Raw genomic sequence first — 27,465 nt, forward strand, 5'->3', positions numbered from 1 at the left:
ATTAAATACAACCCAGTTAAAAGATGAGCAAAAGGTTTTTTAACACCTTTAAAAAAAAAAGATTTATTTATTTATTTGAAAGAGTTGCAGAGAGGAAAAGACAGAAAGCTCTTCCAGCTGCGGGTTCACTCTCCAGATGACTTAAATGGCTAGGACTGTACCAGGTCAAAGCCAGGAACCAGGAGCTTCTTTCAGGTCTCCCAAATGGATAGCCAGAGCCATCTTTTGTTGCTTGTGTAGAGCATTTGCACAGAACTGGATTGGAAATGGAGCGACTGGGATTTGAACCAGTGCCCAGATGGTATACCAGCATCACAGGCCACAACTTTACTTGCTATGCCACAGTGTTGGCCCTTTAAAACCTTTTTTTTAAGTCTGTCCATGCTTATATTCCTGGAGAGCTGGAAACAGTGGAAAGGTCCAACTTTTACTCTTAATTTGGGCACAGCAATACCTGTACATGGAAATTTATTACATGGAATATTGATTGACTTCAAAGTCCCATCTCTAGGGGGTCTATTGGTAATCGTATCTTCTCAAGGCACTTCAAATAAGTGTAGATGGAGGATTAAGGAAGCCTCTCTTTTTTTTAAATTAGTTTACTCTTTAATTACATTGTATTACGTGACACAGTTTCATAGGTACTGGGATACTCCCCACCCCTCCCCAAACCCTTCCCCCATGGTGGATTCCTCCACCTTGTTGCACAACCACAGCTCAAGTTCATTTGGGATTCCCTCATTGCGAGCATATACCAGACATAGAGTCCAGCATCCTATTGTCCAGTCAAGTTCAACCGGAAGCCCCTATTTTTTAAGGACGGCTAGACAGACACCAGGAGTATTCCTAATGATGAGTTAAGACTAAGAGAAACTTGGCGCAGCCATTGCCTATAAATAATGTATGTGAAACAATGCATTTGTATATCTGGTTGACAGAATTTTAAATTATGGGCTCTTTTTCCCAAGCACCATTCAGGTCTGTCCCCCAAAAAACTGCTATGGACTTTCTGGGTTCTCTTCTCTCATAGACTACAGAACTCTGTGCAGTGATTCAGAAGAGAATTCCACCCTCTTGTTAAGAGAGTGGAACATTAGGCTCAGGAAATACATTTTCAAGCATGGCTATAATTCTATGAAACGTTCATGATTACACAAACATTTCACTGAAGTTAGTAAAAAGAGGATTCCAAAAATCATTAAATCCAGCAAGAAATGATTTGAAAATTCTAAACCTGGTTTTGAGCGGCAGGAAGAAACTGCTTGAGCTTACCACTGCTCCTTGGCAGAAGTATTTTTTGTAAAATGCTTAAGAAGGAGAATTAGGATAAGCACCGCCTATGGGGAAAATTTATTATTGCCTCTAAACCTAAGACTTGAAATGCGGTCGTAATTCTGAGTGTAAGATGACAGGCAGGAAAGAGATGCATTAGATATGACCCTTTAACTAAGTGCTGTTATTCTTTTTTTAGGCTTAGAATTACGAACGCAACAAAGTAAGCCTCAGGATGCCTCTTGTCTGCCAGCATTGAAGGTTTCGGATATCGAACCCACCATGCCTTTCACTAAGTTGGACATAGCCCTGGCAGGTCACTGTGAACAATCATTTTCATGGGTTCCTTTGTTTAATACCAGTTTCCTCACGAGAAACAGTTACATTCTGGTTGTCAGAAAACATTGAAGCATGAAATCATTGATTTGTAGTCTTCATCTTCTTTTTTAAAGATTTATTTATTTATTTTTATTGGAAAGTCAGATTTACAAGAGGAGGAGAGGCAAAGAGAAAGCTTTTCTGTCTGCTGGTTGACTCCCCAAGTGGCCACAACAGATGTAGAAGGGCTGAGCCGATCCTTCTGGGTCTCCCACACAGATGTAGGGTCATAAGGCTTTGGGCTGTCCTCGCCAGCTTTCCCAGGGCACAGGCAGGGAGCTGGAAGGAAATGGAGCAGCCGGGACACAAATCGGCGCCCGTATGGGATCCCGGGTGTGTACGAGAGGACTTTAGCCACTAAGCTACCACACCAGGCCCTCTTCATCTGACTTGTATGTTGATCTTGACAATTAGTGATCTTAGAGTTCTTTATGCACTGAAGAGCCTGTTTTAATTTCCTTGTGAATTGAAGTAATATGACACTGTAACTAGCTGCTCCTAGAATCAGATGAAGATTTGAGTTAGGCTGTTGCAGTAGGAAATACAATTTTTGAAGGATCTAGGCTTCCCTTCTAGGCATCCTACATAGCCCTTTACTCAAACTAAATCCTTAGCCCAGCTTCCGGTGCAGATGAAGGGAATTGGGGAAGATAAGTGCCTCTTGAAGTGGCGGTGTTGCTGAGTTACAGATGGTGGAAAGGGCCGTGGAGAGTGCTTTTTGACTGCCATCTCATCCCAGTGCTTCCATCTATAGTCTGTCACTGTTTTTGGTTCTCACAGGGGCTGATTTTACTTTGGCTTCTGGTTGGTGAGAAAATAGACATGTCTTTGGATCACCATTACCCTGGAATGTGTGGTGTTATCACTGTGCTTATAGATGGATGTGATCTGAAGACACCGTTATACTTTTAGATTGTATCAGCAGTAAATGCTTTAACCCTTTTGTGGCCTAGAGCACTGTGGCAGGAACGTACACTGGATCTTAGGCAAAAGGCCGAGAAGCCACATGGCAGGAACCAGGAATGTACAAAAGAACACTCCCAGGTCCTTAACCTTGAGAGACTTGAGGATGCCTCAAGGCCGCGGGAGCCTAAGAGCAGGGAAGTGCTCTGGATAAGGCAGTAACTGGTGGACTTCGAGAGGATGGGTTGAATTCATTGATGAAGATTAGTGGCATTTGGGGTGGGTGAATTGGTAAGATCAGATGTTTCCGGGATGACCCGGCGAAAATTCATTGAAATTAAAGGGAACGGCTCGGCAGCGTGGCCTGGTGGCTAAGGTCCTCACCTTGATCCCATATGGCCGCTGGTTCTAATCCCGGCAGCTCCACTTCCTCTATCTCTCCTCCTCTCAGTATATCTGACTTTGTAATGAAAAAATAAAATAAATCTTTAAAAAAAAAAGAAAGAAATTAAAGGGAATGTTTTAGTAAGGAAGGTAAGATGGATACAAGTAGGTTACACAGCCAGGTGGAATACTGGCATGGTTAGGTCTAAAGCCAAAAGAATATGAATGTTCTTCAACTGTCATCCTTTAAAAAGTAGGGATCACGTTAGTATTGAAGGTTGTTTCAGTTTCTTTCTTTTTTTTTCCTTAGTAATAAAAGAGAAATGGGGGAAATTTATATAAACTATGTAACAATGAATAATAGCTTTTGGCTAGTAAAAGTATTAAACTTTGTCTTTTCAAAGCAGTAGTGTAAACCATTATAAAGAACTAAAATTTTACTGGTAGGATGACTTTTTTTCTTTCTTTTTTTTTTTTTTTTTTTTCAACTTTTGCTTTTACAGCTGGAGAAGTCCCTGTACAGTATTGCGCGCAGCCCACCAACGGCATGGTCTATTTCCGAGCCTTTTCCAATTTAAACACACTCCCCGAGGAGCTGAAGCCGTACGTGCCACTCTTCTGCAATGTCCTTACCAAGTAAGGGTCTCACGTTAGAGACAAAGACATGTTTTTGTAACTCAACACGTGTAGATATTTAGATATATGTAAATAATGTATGCCTGCATATACATATACACAAATTTATGTATCTTATGTTATACATTATATGTTATATATTAAACATATATTGTAGTATGATATGTATCATAAATGTAGCAATCTAATAATAACTAATATGATATATAATTTGTGTATTTTATAATATATAAATAGATGTCATATAATTACATATTTATATAATATAAATGTTAAATAAAACATATATAAGGGAAGTAGAATATGCTGTATTTGTTTAGGATTTGTTTTTTTATGCACATTGCATTTTGTACTATGCATATTATGGTTGAAATGATTGTGAGCCTTGAGTACAAGGAAACACTTAGAGATGTCTTTATTTCATTGGTATTTCAACAAAAAGATTTTGAAGAGGAATCATTGTGTGATCAGGGGGTGAGAGCAGCTCAGCTGTAGAGTGCAGGCATGGGGTTGTCTTGTGAGCACGCTGTGTGTCCTTCCTTAGTTTGCTTCCCCACTGAGCTAACTTTGCAGTTGCTCTGATGTATCAGTTGGGGCCTGAAAATGGACTTGGAAGCAGGTGCATGACAGCACAGGTAATCTTCTGTCCCTGTCCTCTGTTCTGAGTCAGTAGCTAAGGGTGGCAGGCCTAGCATTCGACAGAGCTGAGACGTCATTTCCTGTTGGAGGAAAACAGACGGAAAAGAAATCATTGCAGCAAATGGTGGGTTCCTGCTGCCCCATCTGATCTGCTGTTGTACTGCTCATTTTGTGGAGAAGAGGCTGTGGCAGAAAGCTGTATGCCTGCGGGACTTCTGTACCCCGGCTGGGCAGGAACCAGACGGAAAATGTCTAATATAGGTCCTACTACCTGTCCCTTAATAACAGTTTTAGAAAACATCTTACAGGGTGCTGACGTTGTGATGCAGTGGGTAAAAATCAAAGCTTAGAATGCCGCATCCTGTATCGGAGTGCTGGTTCTAGTTCCAGCTGTTCTGCTTCCAATCCAGCTTCCTGCCAATGTGCCAGAAAATTGCCTAAGTACTTGGGCCCTTGCCACCCATGTGGGAGACCAAGATGAAATTCTGGGATCCTAGTTTCGTCCTGGCACATGTTGAGTAGTTGCAGCCAGTGGTGCAGTGAGCCAGCAGCTGGCAACTCTCTGTCTCTGCTGTTCTGCTTTTCAAATAAATGAATGAATAAGTCTTGAAAAAAAGAAAATACCTCACACTTGTCCCCTGGCATAAATTGTTGATTTACAAGTGCCAGTAAGAGGGGCTGGTGTAATGGTTCAATTGGCTAATCCTCTACCTACAAGCACTGACATCCCATATGAGTGCTGGTTCGTGTTCCAGCTATGCCACTTCCCATCCAGGTTCATGCTTATTGCCTCGGAAAACAACAGATGGCCCAAAGCCTTGAGACTACACCTGCATGGGAGATGTGGAGGAAGCTCCTGGCTTTGGATTGGCTCACCCATGTCCAACTGGGGAGTGAATTAGCTGATAGAAGATGTTTCTGTCCTTTTCTCTCTGTAAATCTGCCCTTCCAATAAAAATGAGTAACCCTTAAAAAAAAGTGGTGCTAGTAAGAATGTTTATTCCAAAAACATCAGTGCTGAGAGGATACCTGCTATACATAAACTCAAAAAGGCTGACTTCTCAGACTTTCCACTGGAAAACTAGTAGATATTCACAAATACCAAGTATAGATCAGAAGTTTTTGGAGGAGAGCTGTTCGAGTAAGGAACACTCAAAACATTCACAAGTCTATGACTGGAAAAGCATTTTCTAATTCTATTCTTAGCTCTAGACACTCACTGCTTAAGGGCCTAGTATCCTGGGTGCTACTCTGAATTCAACAAATGAGAGAAACTGGTTTCTGCATTAGGACAGGCTAGGTGAACAGTATGTGGAGGCATACAGTCAACATGCATTTACCTTTATCATCTTTGAAGTATCAGAGGATTTATAAAGTTGCATTGATTGAATTATCTAAGCAAGTTGTGATTCCGGATATGTAATCTTTAAGATGAGAAAGTGAAAATGGCCTTGGTAATTCATCAGCTGCTTCTTTGCTGTGTCAGGCTGGGCTGCGGCATCCTTGACTACAGAGAACAAGCTCAGCAAATGGAACTGAAAACGGGGGGCATGACTGTCACCCCTCACGTGCTCGCTGACGAGGCCCACCTGGACACCTATGAGCAGGTCGCCTTTTGGTTTTAGTGCACAGCTGTGGTCAAAATTTGAGCAATAACTTTTTGTTTGTTTTCCATTGCACCATAAACAATATCTTCTTTTGATTTTTTTGGTTTTTTTCTTTCCTGACTTAGGGTGTGCTTTTTTCATCTCTCTGCCTGGAGCGAAACCTACCAGACATGATGCATCTGTGGAGTGAAATATTTAACAAGTTAGTTATTTGCAAAAGATGTTCATTCTTGGACTACCTCAGAGAAGCTAAGCCTGAAATGTTCCAAAGTAGGAGATGTTAGTGATACTTGGCTGATTTCCCAGCTTAGGCTGAGTTTACTTGTATTTCCAATGAATTTATAATTCCGATGGAGTTATATTTGCACTTGAAATGTTCATAAAACCACTGGTCTTTCATGAAATTGAAGGGAGTGGGGCCTGGATGGGTTTCTAGGAGTTTATGACGATTCCCTCCCCACCCCGCCCCATAGCCCGTGTTTTGAAGAAGAAGAACACTTCAAAGTCTTAGTTAAAATGACTGCTCAGGAACTCTCCAATGGCATTCCAGACTCCGGGCATCTCTATGCATCCATCCGAGCCAGCAAGATGCTGACGCCTGCGGGGGACTTACAGGAGACCTTCGGAGGCATGGATCAGGTGCGGAGTGGCGATGGGGTGTCTGTTACTCTGTCTTACAGAGAGTTTCCACATTTGCTCACGTTCACTGGTAATGAATTCTGTATGCCTCAGAAGAGCACCTCTCTAACAGACCAGAGTTCCTAAATTTCCTAGGCAATATACTTTTTTATTTCTTTAACTCACTTTCCTTCTTGAACACCTTACTTCCAATACCACCACTCCCCAGGATGGGTTCTGATACAGGTGCGAGTTTCCCCACTGCCAAAGTCTGTGGTCTCTACCTGTCTGTTTTTTGATTCCCATGGTTCAGGTGAGGCTGATGAAGAGAATTGCGGAAATGACAGATATGAAGCCAGTCCTGAGAAAGCTCCCACGTATCAAAAAACATCTGTTAAATTGTGATAATATGAGGTGGGTTCATGATTTCATTGTAAGCAAAGATCTTATGATTTATTGCTTTTCATTAAATGTTTTTAGATTTTTTTTAGTCAAAGTTAAATTACATATAAATCTGTCTTTAAGACAAAAGCAATATTTGTTACAAGTATAAGTTAAAGAATTTAATATAGACTTTAAATATTTTAATAGATTAAGGAATCATTTTTCTTTTAGGGAAATATACATTTTAAGCTTAATAAAACTTACGAAATCATAAGCTAACCTAATCCTAGTATTGCAAAGTATATTTAGGGCACATAGTTTAAGTTTTATTAAGTCTAAAAGCAAAAAATAAGAGATCAGGCAGACTTAGTTAAGGTTAGCTTGCTTCAGGAGCAGAGCAGGAGTACAGTTTCTTATAAATAAAGATTTTATGGGGAAAACATCTGGTTGGTGTTGTACTCACAAATTTGTGCGCATCATTAAATGTAAATAATGCTTTATTTTCACCGTATTATCAATGATTCTCATTTGGAATTTGCTAACACTTAACAAAATGTTGCCTAAGTTACTGGCCATTCTACATTAAAAATTCTGGGGACAGCCTTTTGACTAGCAGTAAAGATACCTACATCCCGGGTTGGAGCACTTCCATTCGAGTCCTGGCTCTGCTCCCCATGTCAGCCACCTGCTAATATAGGTCCTGGAGGCAGTCGTGATGGTTCAAGCAGTCCCTTGCACCCCTGTCAGAGACCTGTTTGGGTTCTGGATCCTGGCTTTGGCCTGCCACGGCCTTGACTATTGTGGGAATTTAGAGAGTGAATTAGCAGATGAGAGCTGTCTTTGTCTGCTTGCCAAATATGTTTTTTTAAAAATTGTTGTCAGAAGAATTCTGGTACCACTTCTCAGTTTTTGAGAATCACCGGTGGTTCTGCAGGACAGTCTGGGGTGGGGCAGGAAGGGACGGCAGGCACTGGCCACCAGGCTCTGTGTCCACTGCTACCTTGAGTAATCCTAGGCAGCTTAGCCACTCAGGTTTGTTTGCTTCTCCAGCAAACTCTACTTTGCATGTTTATGGTGACGAAGTAGTGTGTACAAAGCTTTTGGTATAGTGCCTGGAATATAGTATTAATGTTTCCTGCTCTGAATTTAGCTAAAATAAATTTAGAATTTAGGACCAAAGAAAAAATATATATGCTCAGTACATTGTAGGGCTCAGTTAAATTCATATGATAATATTATTTGTGACTCAAAAGAATTTGGGAGTGTTGCTTCAAAATGCTTTTCTGAGTATGGAATTTTTTCTATCAATAAGATGACAAAAGTAATTTTCTATTATAGCAGCCAGTTCACATCCTCAAAATGTTTACTTCTTTTTTGAAAGTAGTTTAGAAAGTTCCAATAACGTAAGCATGAAAGCACTATTGGAAAATCATAGGACTCTTTTTATGCTCTTTGCCTTTCAGAAGAACTTAAATCCAGAGTCAGAAATGCTGTCTGTATCTTGAAGGCTGTTTATGTGCTGTAACATGGGGATGTATGTGAAAGGCTCTGATAACTTGAATGCACTGTATAGCAGTAACATGACCACGTCATTTCAAAAGTTGGGTATTGTTTGTAATATTTCTGAATATAAATATATAAAACCACAATTACATAATTTTTTATTCTGTGGTAATTTGGGGAAAATATAAAGTAGTGAAATAGGATTTAAATGTCATAATCGTGGTCTCATAGATGTGTAACTTTTTAAATAGGTGTTCAGTGAATACTACTCCTCAGCAGATGTCTCAGGCAGAAAAAGAAGTAGAAAAGTTCCTTGGAAACATAGGTCGAAGTAAGAAGGAGCGAAAACCTGTGCGCCCGCATGTGATCGAGGTACTCATACACTAATATCGTTCCTGGGAGTGGTGGAGCCCTGGCCAGGCGCCAGGTGTAGCTCTTGACTTTTACTCGATTTAACTCATTTTAATTCTCATTTTTGCATATCCCCCATTGTACAAATAAAGAAACTGATGTGCACGGTTAGGCAATATGTCCCGTGTTACCAGTTAGAATTCAGCCTTAAATCTTGGGCTTTCTTATTGTTACTTATGCCTTGAGATGATAGTCTCCTAAAAGGAAAGACTGACTTAGGTTTGGGATACAGGAGTATAAAAGTCCCCCTAAACAGTGGTCCTTTTTGTTGTTTCTAATGATGCAAGATGATACAATCATTTTCATTGTGACAGTGACTTTATGGATTTTTCTCTAGAATAGTTAAATCAATTAAGTCTCTTCAACCAGAGCAGTTTACACAATTGGTTTTAGTCTCTGAGATATGGATTCTTTTCAGTCCTCTAAACATTTTTATTTTCAGAAACCAGCACATAGTGGCTTGGGTGGGAATACCCACGTTAATGGCTCCCAGATCATAAGAAAGCTGATCACAGTAAGTTGGCACATCCACCTGGCTTGTTTGCAAACCTGTAATCGAGTCTACAGTACTTGAGTCCTGTCAGTTCACTTCTGGTTTAGCAGGGTGGTTGAGCCCTTTCTGCTTCCTTGTCTGTGCCAATGATGGTGTTTGGCTTAGTTCATCCCAGAGTACGGCAACTGATGTTCCTGGGGAATCCACTACTGTTTGTTTACAAAAGATAAAGGATGAAATATTTCAAGTGGATAATCACTGATTCTGAAAGCATCATGTCAAGATGTGACTGTTCATGTTAATATGAGCAATTGTTTGGAAGGACTTAATTGTATGCCTTGCTCTCAAACATGAATGCCCAGCTAGTGACAGTCACATGAAAAGTATTCAGTTAGTGTCTGTGCCTGTTCAGCCTGGTCTGACCCATGTACCTCTTGTCCCTGCAGGACCCCACTTTCAAACCTTGCCAGATGAAGACACATTTCCTGCTGCCTTTCCCAGTGAATTACGTTGGTGAATGTGTTAGAACCGTCCCCTATACAGATCCAGATCATGCCAGGTAGGGGCTGGGGTGGTAGATGAGCTTTTTCAGTGTGTGTATTAATGAAAACAGGATAGCAGTTGTCCACACCCCGTAAATTTTTGCAACAACTTTGCTGAGTTCTGTTCCTTTACACGGTCTGACTCTTCAAGTCAATAAGGAGTCGCACGTAGAAACCACACAGTATACATTCCTGAATAGTACTTAAGTAAGAGCCTTTATGGACTAAGTACCAAACTTCATAGTTATCTCTGCAAATAACTATGTGTCCCTCAAGCAATCCTATTACAGGGTACAGATTTCTAAATATCAGTGGGCCTAAATAACAGCTCCTTTGAAAATGGCCAATTTACCCACCTCCTCTATAGGCAAAAATTTTATAAATTAAGGATGGATGTTTTCTGATAAAAGTAACAGGCTGAACCTTCCCCTGCCCGCAGAACCCCACAGAACAGCAAGGCACAAAAAAAGCCATAACACTACACAGAGAAAAATCATACATAACTCAGAGATAGCAGGTGAGATGTGGGACCAGCAGGAACATTTTGAGAACTGTGAATGGGCTTGGAGTGTGAACTACAGAACCTGCTCAGAGGGACAAGGCAACCCAGAATTAGGCCACGTGATCTTGCAGAGCGCTGGAGATGGCAGCATTGGAAACAAGCACATCACACAGGTGGCCTGGAAGCAGGAACTTTGTTCCAAAGCTCCTGTGAGGAGCTGACAGCCTTCCCTGTTCCACACTCAGGGCTGAAGCTCAGAAGCAAGTCAGACAAGATCCTGAGGAGGAGCCCCAGTGGAAGTCTGTGGCCTGAACACCAGCCTGCAGGCAATCCTTCCTCCGACTTGGGGCTGTCCTGTAGATGAGTCCTTCAGATGCAGGCCTTTGAGGATCTCTTAATTACCAGTCCTTCATTTAGGACACCAGTATTTGCAAATCTGCAGGGTCCTCAAGTCATGACGTGCCTCTCCCCACGTGGGGAGTAAACCAAGGGGAAATGCATGGGCCCCTGGAAATGTGAGTGTGGCACAGTGAAGAGACAGGTGGGAGGCTTCAGTTTGGTTTGCCAGGTCAGAATAGAGGGACCAGGATGCCCACACATTATACTCTGGCCACAGTGAGAGGAAGGTTAGAGTGCCCTGGGAGGCAGTGAGGAGAAACTGGTTATGCATACATTGGAACTAAGTAGACAGAACTGGGAAGCTGCTGGGAGGCCTAAGAAAGGGGGTGTCTCTATGTAGAAAATTCCATAGTAATGTGGCTCAGCTATTTTTTTCTATTTGTAGAAAATAAGCATAATTCTGTAAGCTACACATGAACCACCTATTGAATAGGATGAGGATTTAAATCACTAAAATGCTAAAAAGTGTCTACCTCTGGGTAGAACAGCTTTTTAATCATTTTATGTTTTGAAAAGGTTATGGGAAATGGGATTAAAGATAAGTTTATTTTAGTGCAAAAAAAACTTGAAAACCATGATCCTGGTGTTTTTTTTTTCCATCCTACATATTTTCCATGAATTATTTGAAGTCCTCTCGTACTTTACAATTTTCCCACAGGAAACCTGTCATTTTTCTGTCATATAAAAATGATAGTGAAGTCCAAATGGGGGAAAAAAAACCTGGGTAAAAAGTGCAGCCCCTGTTGGCAGGTGGGCTGTGGGTCCCCCACCTCCGCCTTGGGAAGGTGCTTTAGAAGTGTTGAGGGAAATTCTCTGTTCCTATCACTGCTTGCAAACTCACGTAACCCAACTGAGATGCTTAAAATCTGTTACATGCAAGGCCCTGTGAGAATGGCTTCTTTTTTGTATAGAACCTACAAATCTTCCTGTATGCTTTAAATCATCTTCAGATTGCTTATATAATCTATAACAAAATGTTAAATGCCGTAACAATAATTACATTGTATTGTTGAGGGAATAATGATAAAAGACTGCATGTTGAACATACAGTTTCTTTGTTCAACTATCTTTGAAATCTAGCTTTGCCAATTTTCTATATAATTACACGACAGCACTTCTATGGAATTCTGTGGATATAAATATGGATATATATATACATTTATATCCATATAACATATAGATATTTGTGCAATACTTTTTCTACCAGCCATATTACTTTGCCCCAAATTATTTGAAAGGCGGGATAGATCTCCCATCTGCTGGGCCAGGAGCACCATCTGGGGCTCTCACATGGGCTACAGGGGCCCAAGCATTTGGATCATCATCTGCTTCCATCCCAGGTGCCTTAGCAGGGAGCTGGATTGGAAACAATACCGATATGGGAGGTGGACATTGTAAGCAGTGGCTTAGTTCACTGTGCCACAGTATCCTTCCCAGCTCTATTGCTTCTAACCTGCATCTTATAATCATTAATTTCAGCCTTAAGATCCTTGCACGTTTGATGACTGCGAAATTCCTGCACACTGAAATTCGAGAAAAGGGGGGTGCTTATGGTGGAGGTGCCAGACTCAGCCATAATGGAATCTTCACTCTTTATTCTTACAGGTAAGTGCTTAGTCAGTTTGTGTGAATGGATAGATAATGCATCATTTCACTATCAGTATCATTATCTTAATAGGAAGGATTTTTTAAAAAGCAGCAGGAAAAGCTTTCCTTTTTTTCTCCCTCCTGCATTTTGAACACCTAACTGCAATATTTTCTGTGTTGCAAACATTAGAGACATCACTATGCCAGAAAGTATTTTGCCTTATGTCACTCATAATGTGACAGCCATCATGGTTTAGTGGAGTGCAATCTAAGAGCTTTCCGATTTTATTTCACTTGTAGAGACCCAATCTAGCTGTGGTTCATTGGGTTTTTGTACACACAAAACTATTATCCTTTCATTGAGAGTTGAGAATAGTGTTTAACTTTCTGTGGCTGTACTGCCTAAAGATATGCATTCTTTTAAATATTTTATTTGAAAGCAGAAGTATAAAGAGGTCTTCCTTCTGCTGCTTCACTCCCCAAATGGCTGCAATTGCTTGTATAGGGCCAAGCCACAGCCAGGAGCTCCATCCAGGTTTCCCATGTGGATGCGGGGTCTTAAGGATCTGGCCATCCTCCATGGCTTCCCATGCAGAATACTGGGCAGTGGAATGCAAGTGAAGCGGAGGGGAGAGAGACCATGCCTCTGAGGGGAGTGTGTCCATGGGTGTATGTGGTCAGATTCCAGTTGCTACAAAAAGTAATGAATTTAGTCATAAATTGGACTGTGGAACGTTGTAGTTGAGCAATTAGCAAATAGAATGTTGAAGAACTGTGAAGCCATCGTGACTGACATTCCTCGTTCCATCAGTAACATGCTTCAATACTGAACTCTTGCCACTCCCTAGGGATCCCAATTCAGTAGAAACGCTCCAGTCCTTTGGGAAGGCTGTCGACTGGGCTAAAGCTGGGAAATTCACACAGCAGGACATTGATGAAGCCAAACTCTCAGTTTTTTCCACCGTCGACGCCCCTGTTGCTCCTTCAGAGAAAGGTATTTTGAGTGAACAATAGAGAACCTTCATAAATGGCAGTACCAAATGCTGCTTTGTCTGTGGAACCACAATCAATAATATTGTTTTTAGATGTTCCTTCTCCCTATGCTTTTCTTTTGTGTTGTCATTTTTGACAACCTAAACACTGACAGTCAAAAACACACTTCTTGACACCCAGTGACCATTTTGATATTTGCCTTTTCAGAAGAGTTAGCACTTCAGATCTTGGATAATCTAAGTCCTTGATGAGCCAAGTGACTCACAGTAATATCATTTTGAACAACAACTTTTGACAAAGCCATAGGAATGAACAGAGCACTAGGCAGTCATTTTTGTAGATAATAGCGTCAGTTTTTCATACTCTTCCTGACCTTCACACTCCCACAGTGAGAGTCTGCATTAGTCAGCAAAGCCCTGCAGAACTGTGCATGCTCTACCCTTTGGTGTATAAAATGGCTATGAGGTGATTTCAGAATCCCACCACGACCCCACTGAGGGACGTGCCGTCCCAATTCTCCATCTGCTCTTGTGGTTTCCCTTTTAGGAATGGACCACTTTTTGTATGGGCTCTCCGATGAGGTGAAGCAGGAACACAGAGAACAGCTGTTTGCTGTCAGCCACGACAAACTGACTGCCGTGAGCAATAAGTGAGTAAACATGGTTGGCTTAATGTGCTCCCTGAGGGAGTATGGAATTCAAAAACGCATAGAGCTAATGTGGGCCTACATGCACCTTCTTTCCAGGTACCTTGGAGTTGGGAGAAGCACACATGGAATGGCCATCCTGGGACCAGAGAATCCAAAGATTGCTAAGGATCCATCATGGATAGTAAGATAACTGGACATAAAAGCTGTACTCAGGAAATCAGTTGAGCCCGTATACATTTAAGTTCAGGGTTCAATTGAATTTCAAAGGTCAGAAATGTTACTGTAGTTTCCAACACCCTTATTTATATACTTCTTAAAATTGTGTCAAAGGTATTGACTGACAGAGCCAACAGAAATTCTCCTATCTTAAAGTAGGATATGACCGTAAAGAAATTGGTCGAAACAATCATGTACCAAATGCCAAATATGCAAATTAAATTTTTTGAATGTTCTGACAATACATATGCTTACTTTGTTACTCATCCTAGAATTGTTTCAGAAATGTAAGAATAAAAGGAAACTCATATTACCTGTGTGCTTTTTTTATAGGGATTTTTTTTTAAAGGATTTATTTTTACATATCCGAAAGACTTAATGAATAGAGAAGTAGTCTGTGTGCCTCTAGTATGGGCAATAGCCAGAACTGGGCCAGGCAAAAGCCAGGAGCCCCGTGTGCATCTTCTGCATGGGTGGTTGGGAGCCGCGTTCCTGAGTTATCCACTGCTGCCTCCCAAAGGGACACATGAGCAGGAAGCTGGAGCTCTGTCCCATGTTCCAGGAGATACAAATGTCCCAAGTGCAGCAATGTCCACCCCTTAGTTTTTATTTAAAGTGGCATTTTGCTTAACTAGTACATTTTAGGGTCTTTACTGAAAGATAAACAAGGGACTATTTGTAGCACTGTGCTGGACACCCATATCCGTATCAGAGTGTCAGGCTACAAATCTCAGCTCCGTTTCCTATCCAGCTTCCTACTGATGTGCACCATGGGAGTAAGTCAGCAGGTAATGGCTCAAGTCACCCAAGTGGGTACCTGGTTGGATTTCCAGGTACCTGGCTTTGGCCTGGCCCAGCCAACTGGTGTGAGCATTCCGGGAGTGAGCCAGTGGATGGGCAATCTGGCATTCTACCTTTCAAACTAATGAAAATAAATGCAGGAAAAAAATTAAAAAGTGAACAAGGGTATTCCAGTCTCTGCCTGCCTTACTTAACACTGTGATCCTGTGGAAAAGCCTCCCTCCATACATGTGAGTTCAACATGTTTGAACTCACAAGTTTGTCTGGAGAACTATCTTGTAGCTGATAGGCATAAATTTGAGCTTTTCCGGTTTTCTTCACTGAGATAGAAAAATGATACCAGTGTTGCCTTTACGATTTACGCCCAATTTCCCAGAGCCTTTTGTCTAATCTGTCTTCGCTCTAAATTATCCTCTCTCCCCTTTACTTGTGTACCGGTATCTGGATATAACCTTTTGGAGGCAAGATCACACACTGAAGGGGTAGAAGCGCTTTCCTTAGACCTTGTCAACAGAACTGTCAGGCAAGTCCTCTGCTAGGCTCTCCTTCGAACTGTAGTGTCTGCATCTGCAGAGAGCTGAGTTTCAGACTCTTTTTGAAAACCCCTTACTGGTTTTAATGTATAAGATTCACATATTCTTAAGGCACATGTTTGTCTTTAAAATCTTTGACTTTTACGTACCTTGTCCCATTTTGAAAGGAGAAAGCAAGGGTTAAGTAAACTCATCCAACTCCGTGGTCCTCACCAATGAGGCCCCACTCCCAGCTCATACTCTTCTCCATACTCAGCCTCGGCTGAAGTGGAATTCTCTATTTCGTGGTTAACAGTTGCTGTTTCAGAGAAATTGTGTTTCCCTTTGTTATAGAAGTAGCTACCCACAAATCTTGAGGTTTTAAGCTCCAACTTAAACAGCAACAGAAAACCAATAAATCAAGTATTGTTGGGAGTTTGGGGCAAACATTTAATTCCACTAGAAACACATTTGAAAGCATGAAAGTACAGCATACAGTCGAAAGCCAACTCACTGGAATGAGCACAGAGCACGGCCCTTGGTTTTGTAGGATCCGATTGTGACTGGTGCTCTCTGATCAGGTATTACTGTCAACACTTGATTAACAATGCTTGCACGAAGCGCAGATAAATAACTTAAAGGTTACAAAAAAGGACGGTCCTCAGTAAATTTCAGGTCTGCCTAGACACCTGTGTTGGCCCAGTGCGGTTGGTAGGTGGAGTTCAGATGGCTGCATGCTCTTCTTGACCATTTTGTTGTTGCACAGGCTCCAGCTGGCCAGAGTCAGACACATCGTAACTTGTCCTATACTTGGCCAAGATTTTCATGACTGGCCGGAGTTTCAGCCACCACTGTTCTTTGGGAATTCTGTGCCTATTAAAGAAGACAACAAGGAAGTACTAAGTTGCTGTGAGAAGACAATTTCGCAATGTTCTCTAATGCCCTGACCAGCAGAGGAAAGGCCAGCTAGAAAAGGTCCATAGTGTTAGTAAAATAAACTCAGTGATTTCGTATGTCAAATAAAACCACTACTATTAAAAGTTCTGCCCGATTTCTGAAAGTGAAGGATAGTGTTATCTTGGCTTCAGAAAAGACTATCCCTTAACACTCTTAAGTGAGTTATACAGTAAGTACAGTAAAGCGTCTTCATGGCATTAGAATTTAGATAAACAGTGTTGCACTGACTTACTCAAAATCTGTTTCCTTCTTCAGCTCTGTCACAGGTTGAAAAACAACGTTTCTTTTGCTTATTCCGAGCACACAAATGGAATCGTCGGAAACAAATTTTTTACCTGGAGAAGTTAAATAAAAATAAAAAAGAAAGCTAATCACTCACATTGGGTGGACCTATGCAGATGGTGAAATGGCCTATTAAAGGAGGAACAGTGAGGGGAGAAGAAAAGTTTGCCAGCTTTAAGGACCAAAATCAGGGGAGACAGAAATTCAGAACCACCCAGGGAGGAACCCTGGTTTGACAAGTGGGCTGTGGAATTCTAATGGGTGGCAGGGACCTCTGCCCAGCATGACCAGCATCATACCCAGCTTCCCAGCCCACCTCTGCTCTCAGACACAAGTGTGTGCCCAGGCCTTCCTTATTTCCCATATCGCAAGAGGTGCTGTTGGCCAGCACAGAAAATGAGAGTCGTGGCAAGGACGCATGCTCTGCTTTGGTGGAAAAGTTTCACTGTACACCACAATGGGAAAATTGCCTAAAGTTGCAGATAAGACCGTACATTGCAACCATCCTTCCCCTCTGACCTCTCACACCTTTGCCTGGGGCCTCCTTCAGCTTCGTGGAAATCCACTGCATAGCTCTGGCAGAAATTTTGGTTCCAAAGTTTCTGTCAAATGGAGAAGGTGCTCCACCCTGTTGATGGTAAAAGTTAAAGGATGTAAAATTTGCGTGACAAAAACTGATCTGTTTCTAAGAGAAGCAAACACAGTTTTGTGTTGCCTGTTTCTACCCCTGGTATTTAGCCAGAAGAGAACAAAACAAATGGACTGTGACTCTCTGTAGCAGGCACGCAAACGTTAGGAAAGTAGCATCACTGCGTGTGTGCTTCTAATTAAACAGGAATTATTAATCAACTGTCCACGCCACGTACTGTCCCTTGTTTTGGAATCTCTTTTAGGATTTCTCATGCTGAGGTGTTTTATTAATAAGTCATCAATTTTTAGGACCTACATTCACAAAAACACATACACACCAGCTCTGTATGATTTGAGGGGACTTGTGGGCCTATTAAAATGAATTAGTGGGCCCTTATTTTAAACTTCCCAAGAATAAGGAAGTAAAGGAAAGAACATGCGCATGCCACTCAGGAGCGCTGGGACCACCCATTTCCCTGCCTGGCCCTACTGAGGAACCCGGGACACATGAAGACATCCGGATCTGGGCATGTTTCCTACAATTCTGTCCAACTCATTCTGGGTTTGTATAGTTTCTTTATCGTCTGTGATCTTTTAAATCCGCAATATTTAATGAATATTGAGTTTGAGTACAAATTTTCAATGAAATGTCAAAAGTTGCTAGTTTTCAGAGATTCATAACATCTGCTTTTATCTGCCAATGTTTTTGACTTGTTTTCAGATGGTTTTAAACATCTTGTGTTTACTTAGAATAAAACAAATTCTTCCTCAAAATGGGTGAAGTCACAGGAGTGACGGCTGTGTCTTCTGCTTGGCGAGAGCACAGAGGGCCACGTGGGTTATGCAGGAGTCCAGCCCCACCTGCTGCATGTGGCCCAGCACATTCTTCCTGCAGTCAAATACTCCTTTGCCCTCTTCCGAATAGAGCTGATAAATGAAGTCTGTGGTGTAATTTTCACTGCAACTCTCATTTCTGTAATAAATGGAAAATAACCAAGTTACCAACCAATAGGATGCAAGGCTTTGCTCTGCCCTCTGGGCCTGTCACCTGGTCCATGACCACCAGTCAGACTGGCTGCTTCATGTCCTCCATCCCCTCAATGACTCAATTCATTCTCTAATGTCTAAATTTAATAGGAGTCAGCATCCCGTGAGCAAGGAGGTTCCTTCCACTTTGGTGTTTGAGCTCCTGCACCCATATGGGAGGCTGAAGGGAGTTTTGGCCCGGGGCAGCCTCACCTGCTTTGACAATTTAGAGAATAAACCAGCAGATGTAAGATTTTCTTTCTTTCTCCCAGCAAATGCTGCCCAACCCCCTCTGCCTTTCAAGATAAATAAATCTTTTTTTTTAAAATAGTAATGATTAAGAGGTAACTTTAAAGAAATAAGACTACTAAGTAAAAATGCTTTCAAAACCCTTTAATTATGTTAAAGCCAGTTTTTAGAAGCCAGTTGCTTCTGTGTTTTCTTCGGTATTCATAATGGCAACTTCTTATTAGGTTTACAAAATAGGTGCTGTCAAACAACTTAGGTCTAAAATACAAGAGTAGATATTTTGCTGGGGTGCCTTTTGTGGCGCAGCTGGTTCACCCCACATCCCATACTATAGTGCCAGCTGCTTGCCTAGCTCTGCTGCATCTAGTCCAGCATCCTTCCAAGGTATCTGGGACACAAGAGAAGGTGGCTGGCCAGGCCTGGCAGCTGCCGCTTCCTGGCCAATGAGCTAGCACGTGAAAGGTCTCTCCCCGCCTCCCCTCCCACTGCCCTGCCTCTGCCTCTCTATCCATTCTGTTTTCTTTAAAAATAAGCTGTCTGCACAACCATACCTTGTATTACAAATTCAAAAATAAATATTACCTCAGCACAAGCCCCCTCTGAATGGTGGTCTTCATTTTCTCTGTCAGGTGCTCCACATTGGACTAGAAAAGAATTGTTGTTTTTTTTTTCAGACAATACGCTTATTAGGCAGCTACTCTATGCCAGGTATAGTATAAGTGGTGGACTAAATTAAGTAACAAAGAAGACAAAGAAAGCAATTATTTTATAGCTTATTTTTGTGAAAGACTAAAAGGAACCTGTCACGGAGGGATACATGCAAAGGTAATTAAAAAAAAAAAAAACAAGATCACACAGCGTAATGATGGGAGGAGCAAATGCAGTTACGTGACTGGGAATATTTACGTAGTCAATTCCACTTACAACCTTACTAAGAAACGCTTTCCAAAATGAATGTTTCCTTGAAATCGTTTCACTTTGTATATTTGTTTGTACATTTAGCTATTAACGAAGGAAGTTTCCTAACAGCTGACTCAAAGACTTGCCATCAACAGTCTAGAAATGCTGGAAATATTTCTCCCCAGGAGAAGCCTCCCAAGAGGCCAGGTTCTAGTAAACAAGGAAATTCCATTTCTCTCAGATGAAAGGAAAGTATAAATTGCTTAGTAAACAATCATTAAGACAGGTGTGTAAAATAGAAGCTTGTGTTTTCACACACAGGAATAAACAAGGCATGCCCCACCATGTCTGTTTAGTGCCATCCACTGAAATAGTTACTCATGCCAGAGTAAATGGACCTGGATCCAGAAAGATGGATAACTGCAAGTGTAGAAAAATTGGCACATTTCACAAACACCATATCTGTCCTCAAAAAAATCCACCAACCACACGGAGCAAATAGCATGCAGGAAGCAGACATCATCTACACACCTGTAAATCCCGGATGTCAAACGGCTCTTCAAAAATGTAGGCAGCATCTGCTCCGGCCGCCAGTCCTCCCATGTTGGCCAGGTATCCGCAGTAGCCCCCCATGGTCTCAATAATGAACACGCGGCGCTTGGTCCCGCTGGCCGACTGCTTGATGCGGTCACACGTCTGGTCACAGAAACGGACACCAATCAGTCCAACCCTAGCCTGCTCTGCCCAGTGCTGGGGTGTTTGCTAGCTGAGAGTCCCACAGCCCCGCTACAAGCTGCAGCAAAATCTTCCATCAAGCAAAGCATATAGCATGAGCACTGAGCAGAAAAGAACCTACGTGAAGGCTACCAAGGACACTGCCTCTGAACAGCACCAACGTGAGAGGTAGACATGGATCCAAACAGGGCATGGCTATGACCAGGCCAGGGTGCCAGAATGCCGGGAGTTTTCATGGCTGTCCATATTTAGCCAGGTCCTAAAAGCCTCACCTCACGGTCTACCTTAAGAGAAAGCCTGGGGAAAAGACAGGACTCCGAGCCAAATGTCAGTCACTTTCCTAATTAAACTCTCCTAGGTGTTAACCTTAAGGTGTCATTAACTCACTAGACTCGCCCTAGTGCAACCCTGCACACTGTCAGTGAGCAAGCCCTCTCCTACGGCCCATCTTGGTACCTGCTTCTCCAAAGAAGGACCCAGAAAGGCAGCTGCTGCTGAGAGATACAGCAAATTACACCCAAGTGCAACTGACAACTGAGCAAAAGCCCTGATTTTTGGATGCCACAGACTGGAGAAACCAAAATAGCTGGGTTGAAACACTTGTCTTAAGGCTTTAATACACGGCTCCCTCTGTTACCTAGATCATATCTGAAGGCTAGACTTAAATTTTGTCTAAAAATAGTAAGCCATGCCAGCCACGTCAAATGCAATTACTTAAAGTAGTACTGACAAAGGAATGGCCAGGGCACCAGTGTTAACCCTCTCACATGCTGGTGGCACATGGATGTGGCATGTTTTGGGCGGATAAGAAAAGCACAGCACAGGCCTGGGACCCCTACCCAGCATAAAAGGGAAAGAAGCTGTAAGTTGCACTGACCAGGAACAGCCACCGTCTTCACTGTGCAACAGTGCCTGGTACTGCCTAAGGGCCATTCTCCAAGAGAAACCGCCAGGATGAGTCATTATATAAAACATTCCGGGCCATACTTTCTTGCTGCAATGATGCTTTAAGAAAGATAAATAAAAATCAGGCATGAGGGCCTGGAATGATGCCTCAGTGGCTAAATTCTGGTGGGCTAATCAGTTGATTAACACTCGTTAAGCAGAGCACTCAGGAGTTGGGGCTGCGGCTACAGCACTTGGTCTAATCAGACTCATTGGCACCTTAGTGGCGCCCTAATGGGCTGGGGGGGAAAGAGTATATATAGGGGTAATAAAGAGGCTTGAGAGACTTTTCCCACCATCACTGGTCTCCATGTGTCGGTGCTTGACCTCCGGACCTCCGCCTGACCCCCAGACCTTCACCTGACCCCCGGACCTTCGCCGTGCCCACGTTGCCGGCTCAGCTGGCCGCGACACTAAATCCTTGCCTTGAATGCACCAAGTCACCAGTTCATATCCCGACGGCTCCACTTCCCATCCAGAGCACTGGGACCCTGCACCCACATAGGAGACCTGGAAGAAGCTCCTGGTTTCTGGCTTTAGATCAGCCTTAGCTCCAACCATTGCGGCCACTTGGGGAGTGAGCCAGCAGACGGAACATCTTTCTCTCCATCTCTCCTTCTCTCTGTAAATATCTTTCCAATAAAAATAAATAAATCTTAAAAAAAAAAAAATCAGGCATGAATAAAAGGAATCTTCCAGTGACAAGGAAGATTGTTCCCTGACTGTGGTCCCCTCAAGTTAGATGTGCCCAGATGGGCAATGACCAGCATCATCAGTAAGCTGAGATTATTTCATGCAGGTGAGCAGGGTTAGAGATTCAAAGGCACTAACACTGCCTAAAGGAGTGTGAAGCCCCAGCAGCACTGAGCAACCAGGAGCCATTGTCCTGGTCTGTCTCCATCAGGTATATAGAACTCCAAGGGGGGCAGGTGTGGGTGGGCTCCCAAGGGTGCCAGTAACTCAGCAACAAGGCCATCACCCTGTTGGGCAGCAGCACAAGAACACGTGCACAGGGAAGACACCCAACCATGCACATTAATATCAAATGCTTAGGTTCAAAAGTGTAGGATGCTGGGCCTAAGTGAACCTTTTTCTGCCCAGACTTGAACTCAAAAGAAAAAAACAACTTGGAATGCAACTGCTTTTTCCAAGGTTCTATGCCAAGTATATCTCCAACAGCTTTGTGATTTTTCCCCCCCATAACTCCTGGTGCCAACTTGGACATAAGTGTCTTAAGTAAAAGCAGTGGCTGCACTTCTGGCAGGCACAGTCTGAAGGATGTGACGTATTTGGCCACCATGCTTTCTGCCATAAGGTGATGATCACTTCCTGCAGCGGAGGCCTCCGGAGCTACTAGGGTGTTCTCACATCCAACGCAAAGGACCACAGTAAATGGGGCTCTTGAGTATATGGCAGGTCTCAGGCAAAGCAATGGCGTTATGACCTCCTGCTCCAAGACCTGCGGACGAAGCCCTCCTGAAAGCATGTGCAATGGATAAAGCCACCCACTGGGCGGACGTGGCTCTCACTGGGCAGAGCCAGTGGTTCCTTCCCTGCAGCTTCCGTACTCACCGGCTTCCGCGCTCCCTCCACGCATCGCTCCTGTGACTTTCGTCTCACGCCACACCTCTAGCTATTCAACTTTGGGCAGGAGAAATTAGACTCTCCAGAAACGAGCTCTGCAGCTCACCTCAGATAAGCGGCACAGAGATAGACTCCCAAGGACTGTATTCAACATCCTATTTTCAATGGATAAAAATGGGCTCTTGCCAAGACCAGAGAAACTAAGGAAAAACTATCCCATTACGCAAAAATGTGATTAAAAAAAAAAAAAAACTGGCTTCTTCATTCTGAAAGACTAAATGAGGTTCTCATTTTACTTTAGAGTTGGGGATCAAAAAATAAATAAATTAGTAAAATGACCGTGGGGTGACAGTTTAACCAGGTGGACAAGCTTCTTAGGGCAAGAGAAACAAACAGTTAAAACACACCAGAAAAACAAAGTCATGAGTAGAAAGAGTTCTCTTACCTCAACAACCGTATTCAGGCCAGTGTCAGAACCAATACTTATGTCAGTGCCTGGGACATTGTTGCTAATAGTAGCCGGCAGGAGGCACATTGGGATGCAAAACTCCTCGTGCTGGCTTCGTGCCTCGCCCATTATAATCATGCCGTGGTAAGCCTGAAGCAGCAGGGCCGTGGCAGTTAGCAGGGTGTGGGCACAGCACTTGCCAGTCACTAGGTGCAGGCAGTGGCACTGGGAATATGGCAGGAAGGGACCCGGGGGTCGCCGGTGGGAAGCTGTATCATGGGATTCCAGGATGTGCAACCAGCAAGCAAAGGGTGTGCCTCGGCAAGGTCACATGGTACGGTTCTTGGCCACCACCCACAGGAGGCGAGGGGAGTGCAAAGCAATCAGCAAAGCAGGCAGCAGGCAAGGGGGGAGGTGGAGGAGGCATCGGTGTTAGTCACTGGATGGAACAGCTGTTCATTTCTTGGCACTTGGGGGTAGGTGGGAAGAGCCAATCGGCTTGGGAAGTTGCAGTAAGCGGCCAAATCTCCTACCACAGGTAGTGTGGGGGGGGGGGGGAACCGCAGAAAGTGCAGGGCTGTACAGACATCAAATGACCAGCACCACCCAGAGGCAGAGTGGGGTACCTGCAGGCAGGCATCATGCAGCCCGAGATGGCGTCATGCAGCGACATTACCAGCCTAGGGCCTGCTCAGCGGGGGTGCCCTGGCTCTGTGGCATCCAGCTCTCAGGACCCACTTCCCTTCTGGAGGAAGCTTCTGTTTTTACGGCCCTTGGCAAGTCTCACACACAAAGCGGGGTAGCTCAGCAAGAATCCAGCGGATCGACGGATCAATCGATCGCTTCGGAATCCCAAGGCAAAAGCATTTGGCTCTGAGGACAAAAAGGCCAGCTGTTCTCCAGCAGGAGATACAAGTTGGAGTCATCTACCGCAGGATATTAACCAAGTTAGTAGCAGGACACAGGTCCACTCACCCATCACTCCCAAATCCAAGCTGCTCTGAGCACACAGCAAAGTGGGGGTGTGCAACATGGGGCAGCAAAATCCGATATTTAGTCTTCTACTTGTCCCGCTGAATGCATACATCAGTACATTTTGCCCCAGACATAAAAGGATATTAACACTGGCACACAGTGGGGAGACTCTTATCTCCGTTGGAGGGCTACACAATACACAGCCCGTGCTCTGCAGTGCCTTCCTGTCATCTAAACCATCCTGAGCTCTGGATCCCCTTGAGACCTGAGGATTCTGGACAGTGGGTCATGGACCTGCTGAAGGGTTAGTTCAAACGGTAGACAGGAGGAAGGTTAGACAGCCAGCACCGGGTGACTGGAGTGTGAGTGTGTGCGCCCTGGTGCCCACCACCTGCACCTGAACTCAGCATGTGGTATCATTTGGGCTCTGCCTCGGAGACGGCATGCCTAAATGTTACTGCAGCACTTGGCCCAAAATGCCAGGCTATAGGAGAACCACCAAAGACATGCCTGAAGGTGTGTGCTTGTGTGACCCCACCTCTACAGCCTGGTGGGCTCCACAGTGCTACCGTTCTGTTGTGCAGAGGCTCTTGACTGAGTCAAATGGGAGCAAGTGAGCCACCTCCTAAATGAGCGCTCTGCGTGAGCCACTTTTTGACGTGCACCAGGAGGGCAGGTGGAGGGCAGTCGGGAAGGGGCATTAGTGCCTGAACCCCATCTTAAAAACTGCGGACGGTTCAACTGCTGCAGGTGCATCCCTTCCGTTCCCCATCCCTCCCCCTGGCGTTTCCTTCAACAATAGCCAAGAAAACTAAAGCAGAGAGTGGGAGAAGGTCCCTGCATAGGAAATTATAAAACTCTGAAGACAAAGGAAAACCTTGCTGCCTTGTGAGGTCCAGCAGAGGGCAGCAGCGACTCGCCCTCCCTTTCAAGGCAGCTCTGAAGATTTTCAAAATCCATTCCACCACCTGAGACATTTTGAGCTGTCCTCACCAAGAACAGATTGGTTGGGGGTTTGAAGCAACCTCAGTAGGGTTTTCTATTGTTTTGTCATCCTAACTCAAGGCTGCTAGCGAGTCTCATGGTCATGCCGCCTTCACAGCTTGAAAAGGCACCACTGCACTCTGCTGGCTTTGGCTGGTTTTCCTGAACAAAGAAATGTGCCAGCGATGTACGTCAAAATGCCCCTCAGCCATGTCATGAGCACGTCCTAAAACAGCTACTCTGGGGTATTTCATCAGTATCTCCTCACCCCAGAAGCCCTGGATGGTAGATACTGAGATCCATCTTCAGGGATGTGTCTGTAAGCTACGCATCAACGCTGGTAGAGACCCGGTGAGGACCATGACTGCACATGCAAAGACGAGTTTTTAAAATACGACATCTAGGTGAACAGCGACTAATTTACTGCAGGTTCTCAACCCAAGAACCAGCAGCAGGAAGGGACCCAAGGTGACTTGGTGTTGAGTGGGGTCACCTCCATCCACCAGGGTCCCTTTCCTTATTTTTATGGCCATTCTACCCTATTTCAGATCCAAATCCAAAACCGCTTAGAAGGGTTCAGCTTCACTTTGGCTGCAATACCCAGAATTCAGGATAAACTGATGTTATGTCTGGATCTTGGCCCCTTGACCTTTAAAGCACACACAAGGACTGACTATTAGCTGTGTTCATCATGTCCCTCACCTGGCTCCTGAGTGGCCTCAGCAGCCCCGGGTATCATCCTGTCCAGCCTGGCTTCCATCACTCATATGGTGGCGGTGTCACTCCTCAGGGCCCCCAGAACTGAACAGTGTGGACCACACTCACCCACTTACCACACACGACTGTGCCTGAAGCCATCAGAAACCGTGAACTGCCCACTCGTCCCTGTTCTTTTGCAAAGAGAACCACGGGGCCAGCGAGCTTTGAGAAACTCAAATGAGTAAGTAACACACCGAAGTTACAAATCGTATAAATCAATCACAAAATCTTTCTACGGAAAGCTGAATAAATAACTTAAGATGTTTTTACCCATTTCTATTTTGGTTTTCAATTTTTAAAATTATGCATTACAATTTACCATTTGCCAAGAAAAAAGTTTTTGGACCTGGCATTGTGGCATAGCAAGTGAAGCCTTTATCTGTAGTGCTAGCATTCCATACAAGTCCCAGCTAAGGTCTCCAGCTGCTGTACTTCTGATCCAGTGCCCTGTCAATATGCCTGAGATACGAACCTTGGATAGCTCAAGTTCCTGGGCTCCTGCATTCATGGGAGACCAAGAAGAAGCTCCTGGTTCCTGTATTCAGACTGGCCCAGCTCCAGCCACTGTAGCCATTTGGGGACTGAACCAGCAGATAGAAGATATCTCCCTGTTTCTCTCCCTCTTACTCTCTGTACGTAGCTATGCCTTCAAATAAATCAATCAATCTTCAAGTTCTTGATGGCAGATGCCCCTGGAAGTTTAGAGCCGAGCAATGTTTTCTTCATGCCCAGAAGTTCATATCACACATCCACAAGAGGTCAAAGCCAGCCCTGGCCACTGCCTGCTGAAGCTCCCACTGACTGAAAGCGACAGTTACTAAAACTCACACCCACCTCCCCCAGGGTTGTTCTACTTGGAAAATAAGACAAACAGAAACTCCAACTGCATCTACTTGAAAGCCTGGCTTATGTAGACTCCAAATCTAGGTGTATCAAGAACAAAGAGCAGTGAGAAAAGTGGGAAGATGCATTTTGCAACCCACGCTCATCTCTCCACCCACAATAGCCATCAACCGAGAGCCCAGAGCAGTCCAATAGCAGCGAGAAGCAGCGGCAGCAGTGACCGGGAAAGCTGAAGTCGTGTCTAAAGAGGTTAGTGATAGCAGCGCCAGCTGACACCTGCTGCCCCAGCACCACTGAGCACAGCAAAAACTGGGCTGGTATTTCTTTTCCAGAGGAAATCGCAGAAAGCTTAGGAAGTTCAGACGAATAAGAAGCAAGTGCTAAGCATTACTTACCGTTTGAACTGTAAAAGCTTTTTTATCTACCAGTGCTAGAAACAAGCTAGATGCCAAGAGTTTCAGAAAAAAAGAAAAAAAAAAAGCTTAGAAATATATGCATGAGAACCAGGTCTCAACAGAAAAAAATAAACTTGAGAATTGCTGGGAAACAAACATTGAATTGACAGCAAATTCATCTCACAAACGAAAGGTACTGTTGGGTGGATTTGGACCTTCGAACTCTCACGTTTCTTACACCAAGCAGGATCCACAAACACGGTCTTAAGAATGTATTTCTAGTTTTGTGATTGCCTTTTGGCAAAAAGAATTCAAATTGCATTA

The 27,465-nt window shown here is 43.7% G+C and overlaps 2 protein-coding genes across 4 annotated transcripts in view; one reads left to right on the forward strand and one right to left on the reverse strand.

Annotated features, from left to right (window-relative positions):
* PITRM1 (pitrilysin metallopeptidase 1) overlaps positions 1-14,429 on the forward strand; it is a 31,560-nt gene extending 17,131 nt beyond the window's left edge. Inside the window, exons 15-27 of the mRNA XM_058669535.1 lie at positions 1,472-1,588; positions 3,441-3,573; positions 5,699-5,819; positions 5,945-6,021; positions 6,293-6,458; positions 6,751-6,851; positions 8,576-8,696; positions 9,178-9,249; positions 9,675-9,787; positions 12,151-12,276; positions 13,107-13,252; positions 13,798-13,900; positions 13,997-14,429. Coding sequence (XP_058525518.1) covers positions 1,472-1,588; positions 3,441-3,573; positions 5,699-5,819; positions 5,945-6,021; positions 6,293-6,458; positions 6,751-6,851; positions 8,576-8,696; positions 9,178-9,249; positions 9,675-9,787; positions 12,151-12,276; positions 13,107-13,252; positions 13,798-13,900; positions 13,997-14,090 — 1,490 coding nt within the window. The 3' untranslated portion in view covers positions 14,091-14,429. The remainder of the gene's footprint in view (positions 1-1,471; positions 1,589-3,440; positions 3,574-5,698; positions 5,820-5,944; positions 6,022-6,292; positions 6,459-6,750; positions 6,852-8,575; positions 8,697-9,177; positions 9,250-9,674; positions 9,788-12,150; positions 12,277-13,106; positions 13,253-13,797; positions 13,901-13,996) is intronic.
* A 1,412-nt stretch (positions 14,430-15,841) lies between these two features.
* Positions 15,842-27,465, reverse strand: part of PFKP (phosphofructokinase, platelet) — a 58,429-nt gene continuing 46,805 nt past the window's right edge. For 2 of the 3 annotated variants that reach the window (XM_058669538.1, XM_058669536.1), the window contains 7 exons: positions 23,183-23,335; positions 20,005-20,169; positions 19,156-19,217; positions 18,160-18,271; positions 17,197-17,296; positions 16,619-16,721; positions 15,842-16,302 (listed from right to left, as the gene is read on the reverse strand). In XM_058669538.1, coding sequence (XP_058525521.1) covers positions 16,152-16,302; positions 16,619-16,721; positions 17,197-17,296; positions 18,160-18,271; positions 19,156-19,217; positions 20,005-20,169; positions 23,183-23,335 — 846 coding nt within the window. In that variant the 3' untranslated portion in view covers positions 15,842-16,151. The remainder of the gene's footprint in view (positions 16,303-16,618; positions 16,722-17,196; positions 17,297-18,159; positions 18,272-19,155; positions 19,218-20,004; positions 20,170-23,182; positions 23,336-27,465) is intronic. The other variant, XM_058669537.1, reaches the window with a different exon arrangement.

Source organism: Ochotona princeps, chromosome 10 (genome assembly GCF_030435755.1).
Source record: "Ochotona princeps isolate mOchPri1 chromosome 10, mOchPri1.hap1, whole genome shotgun sequence".
In the NCBI taxonomy this organism is placed as follows: domain Eukaryota; kingdom Metazoa; phylum Chordata; class Mammalia; order Lagomorpha; family Ochotonidae; genus Ochotona; species Ochotona princeps.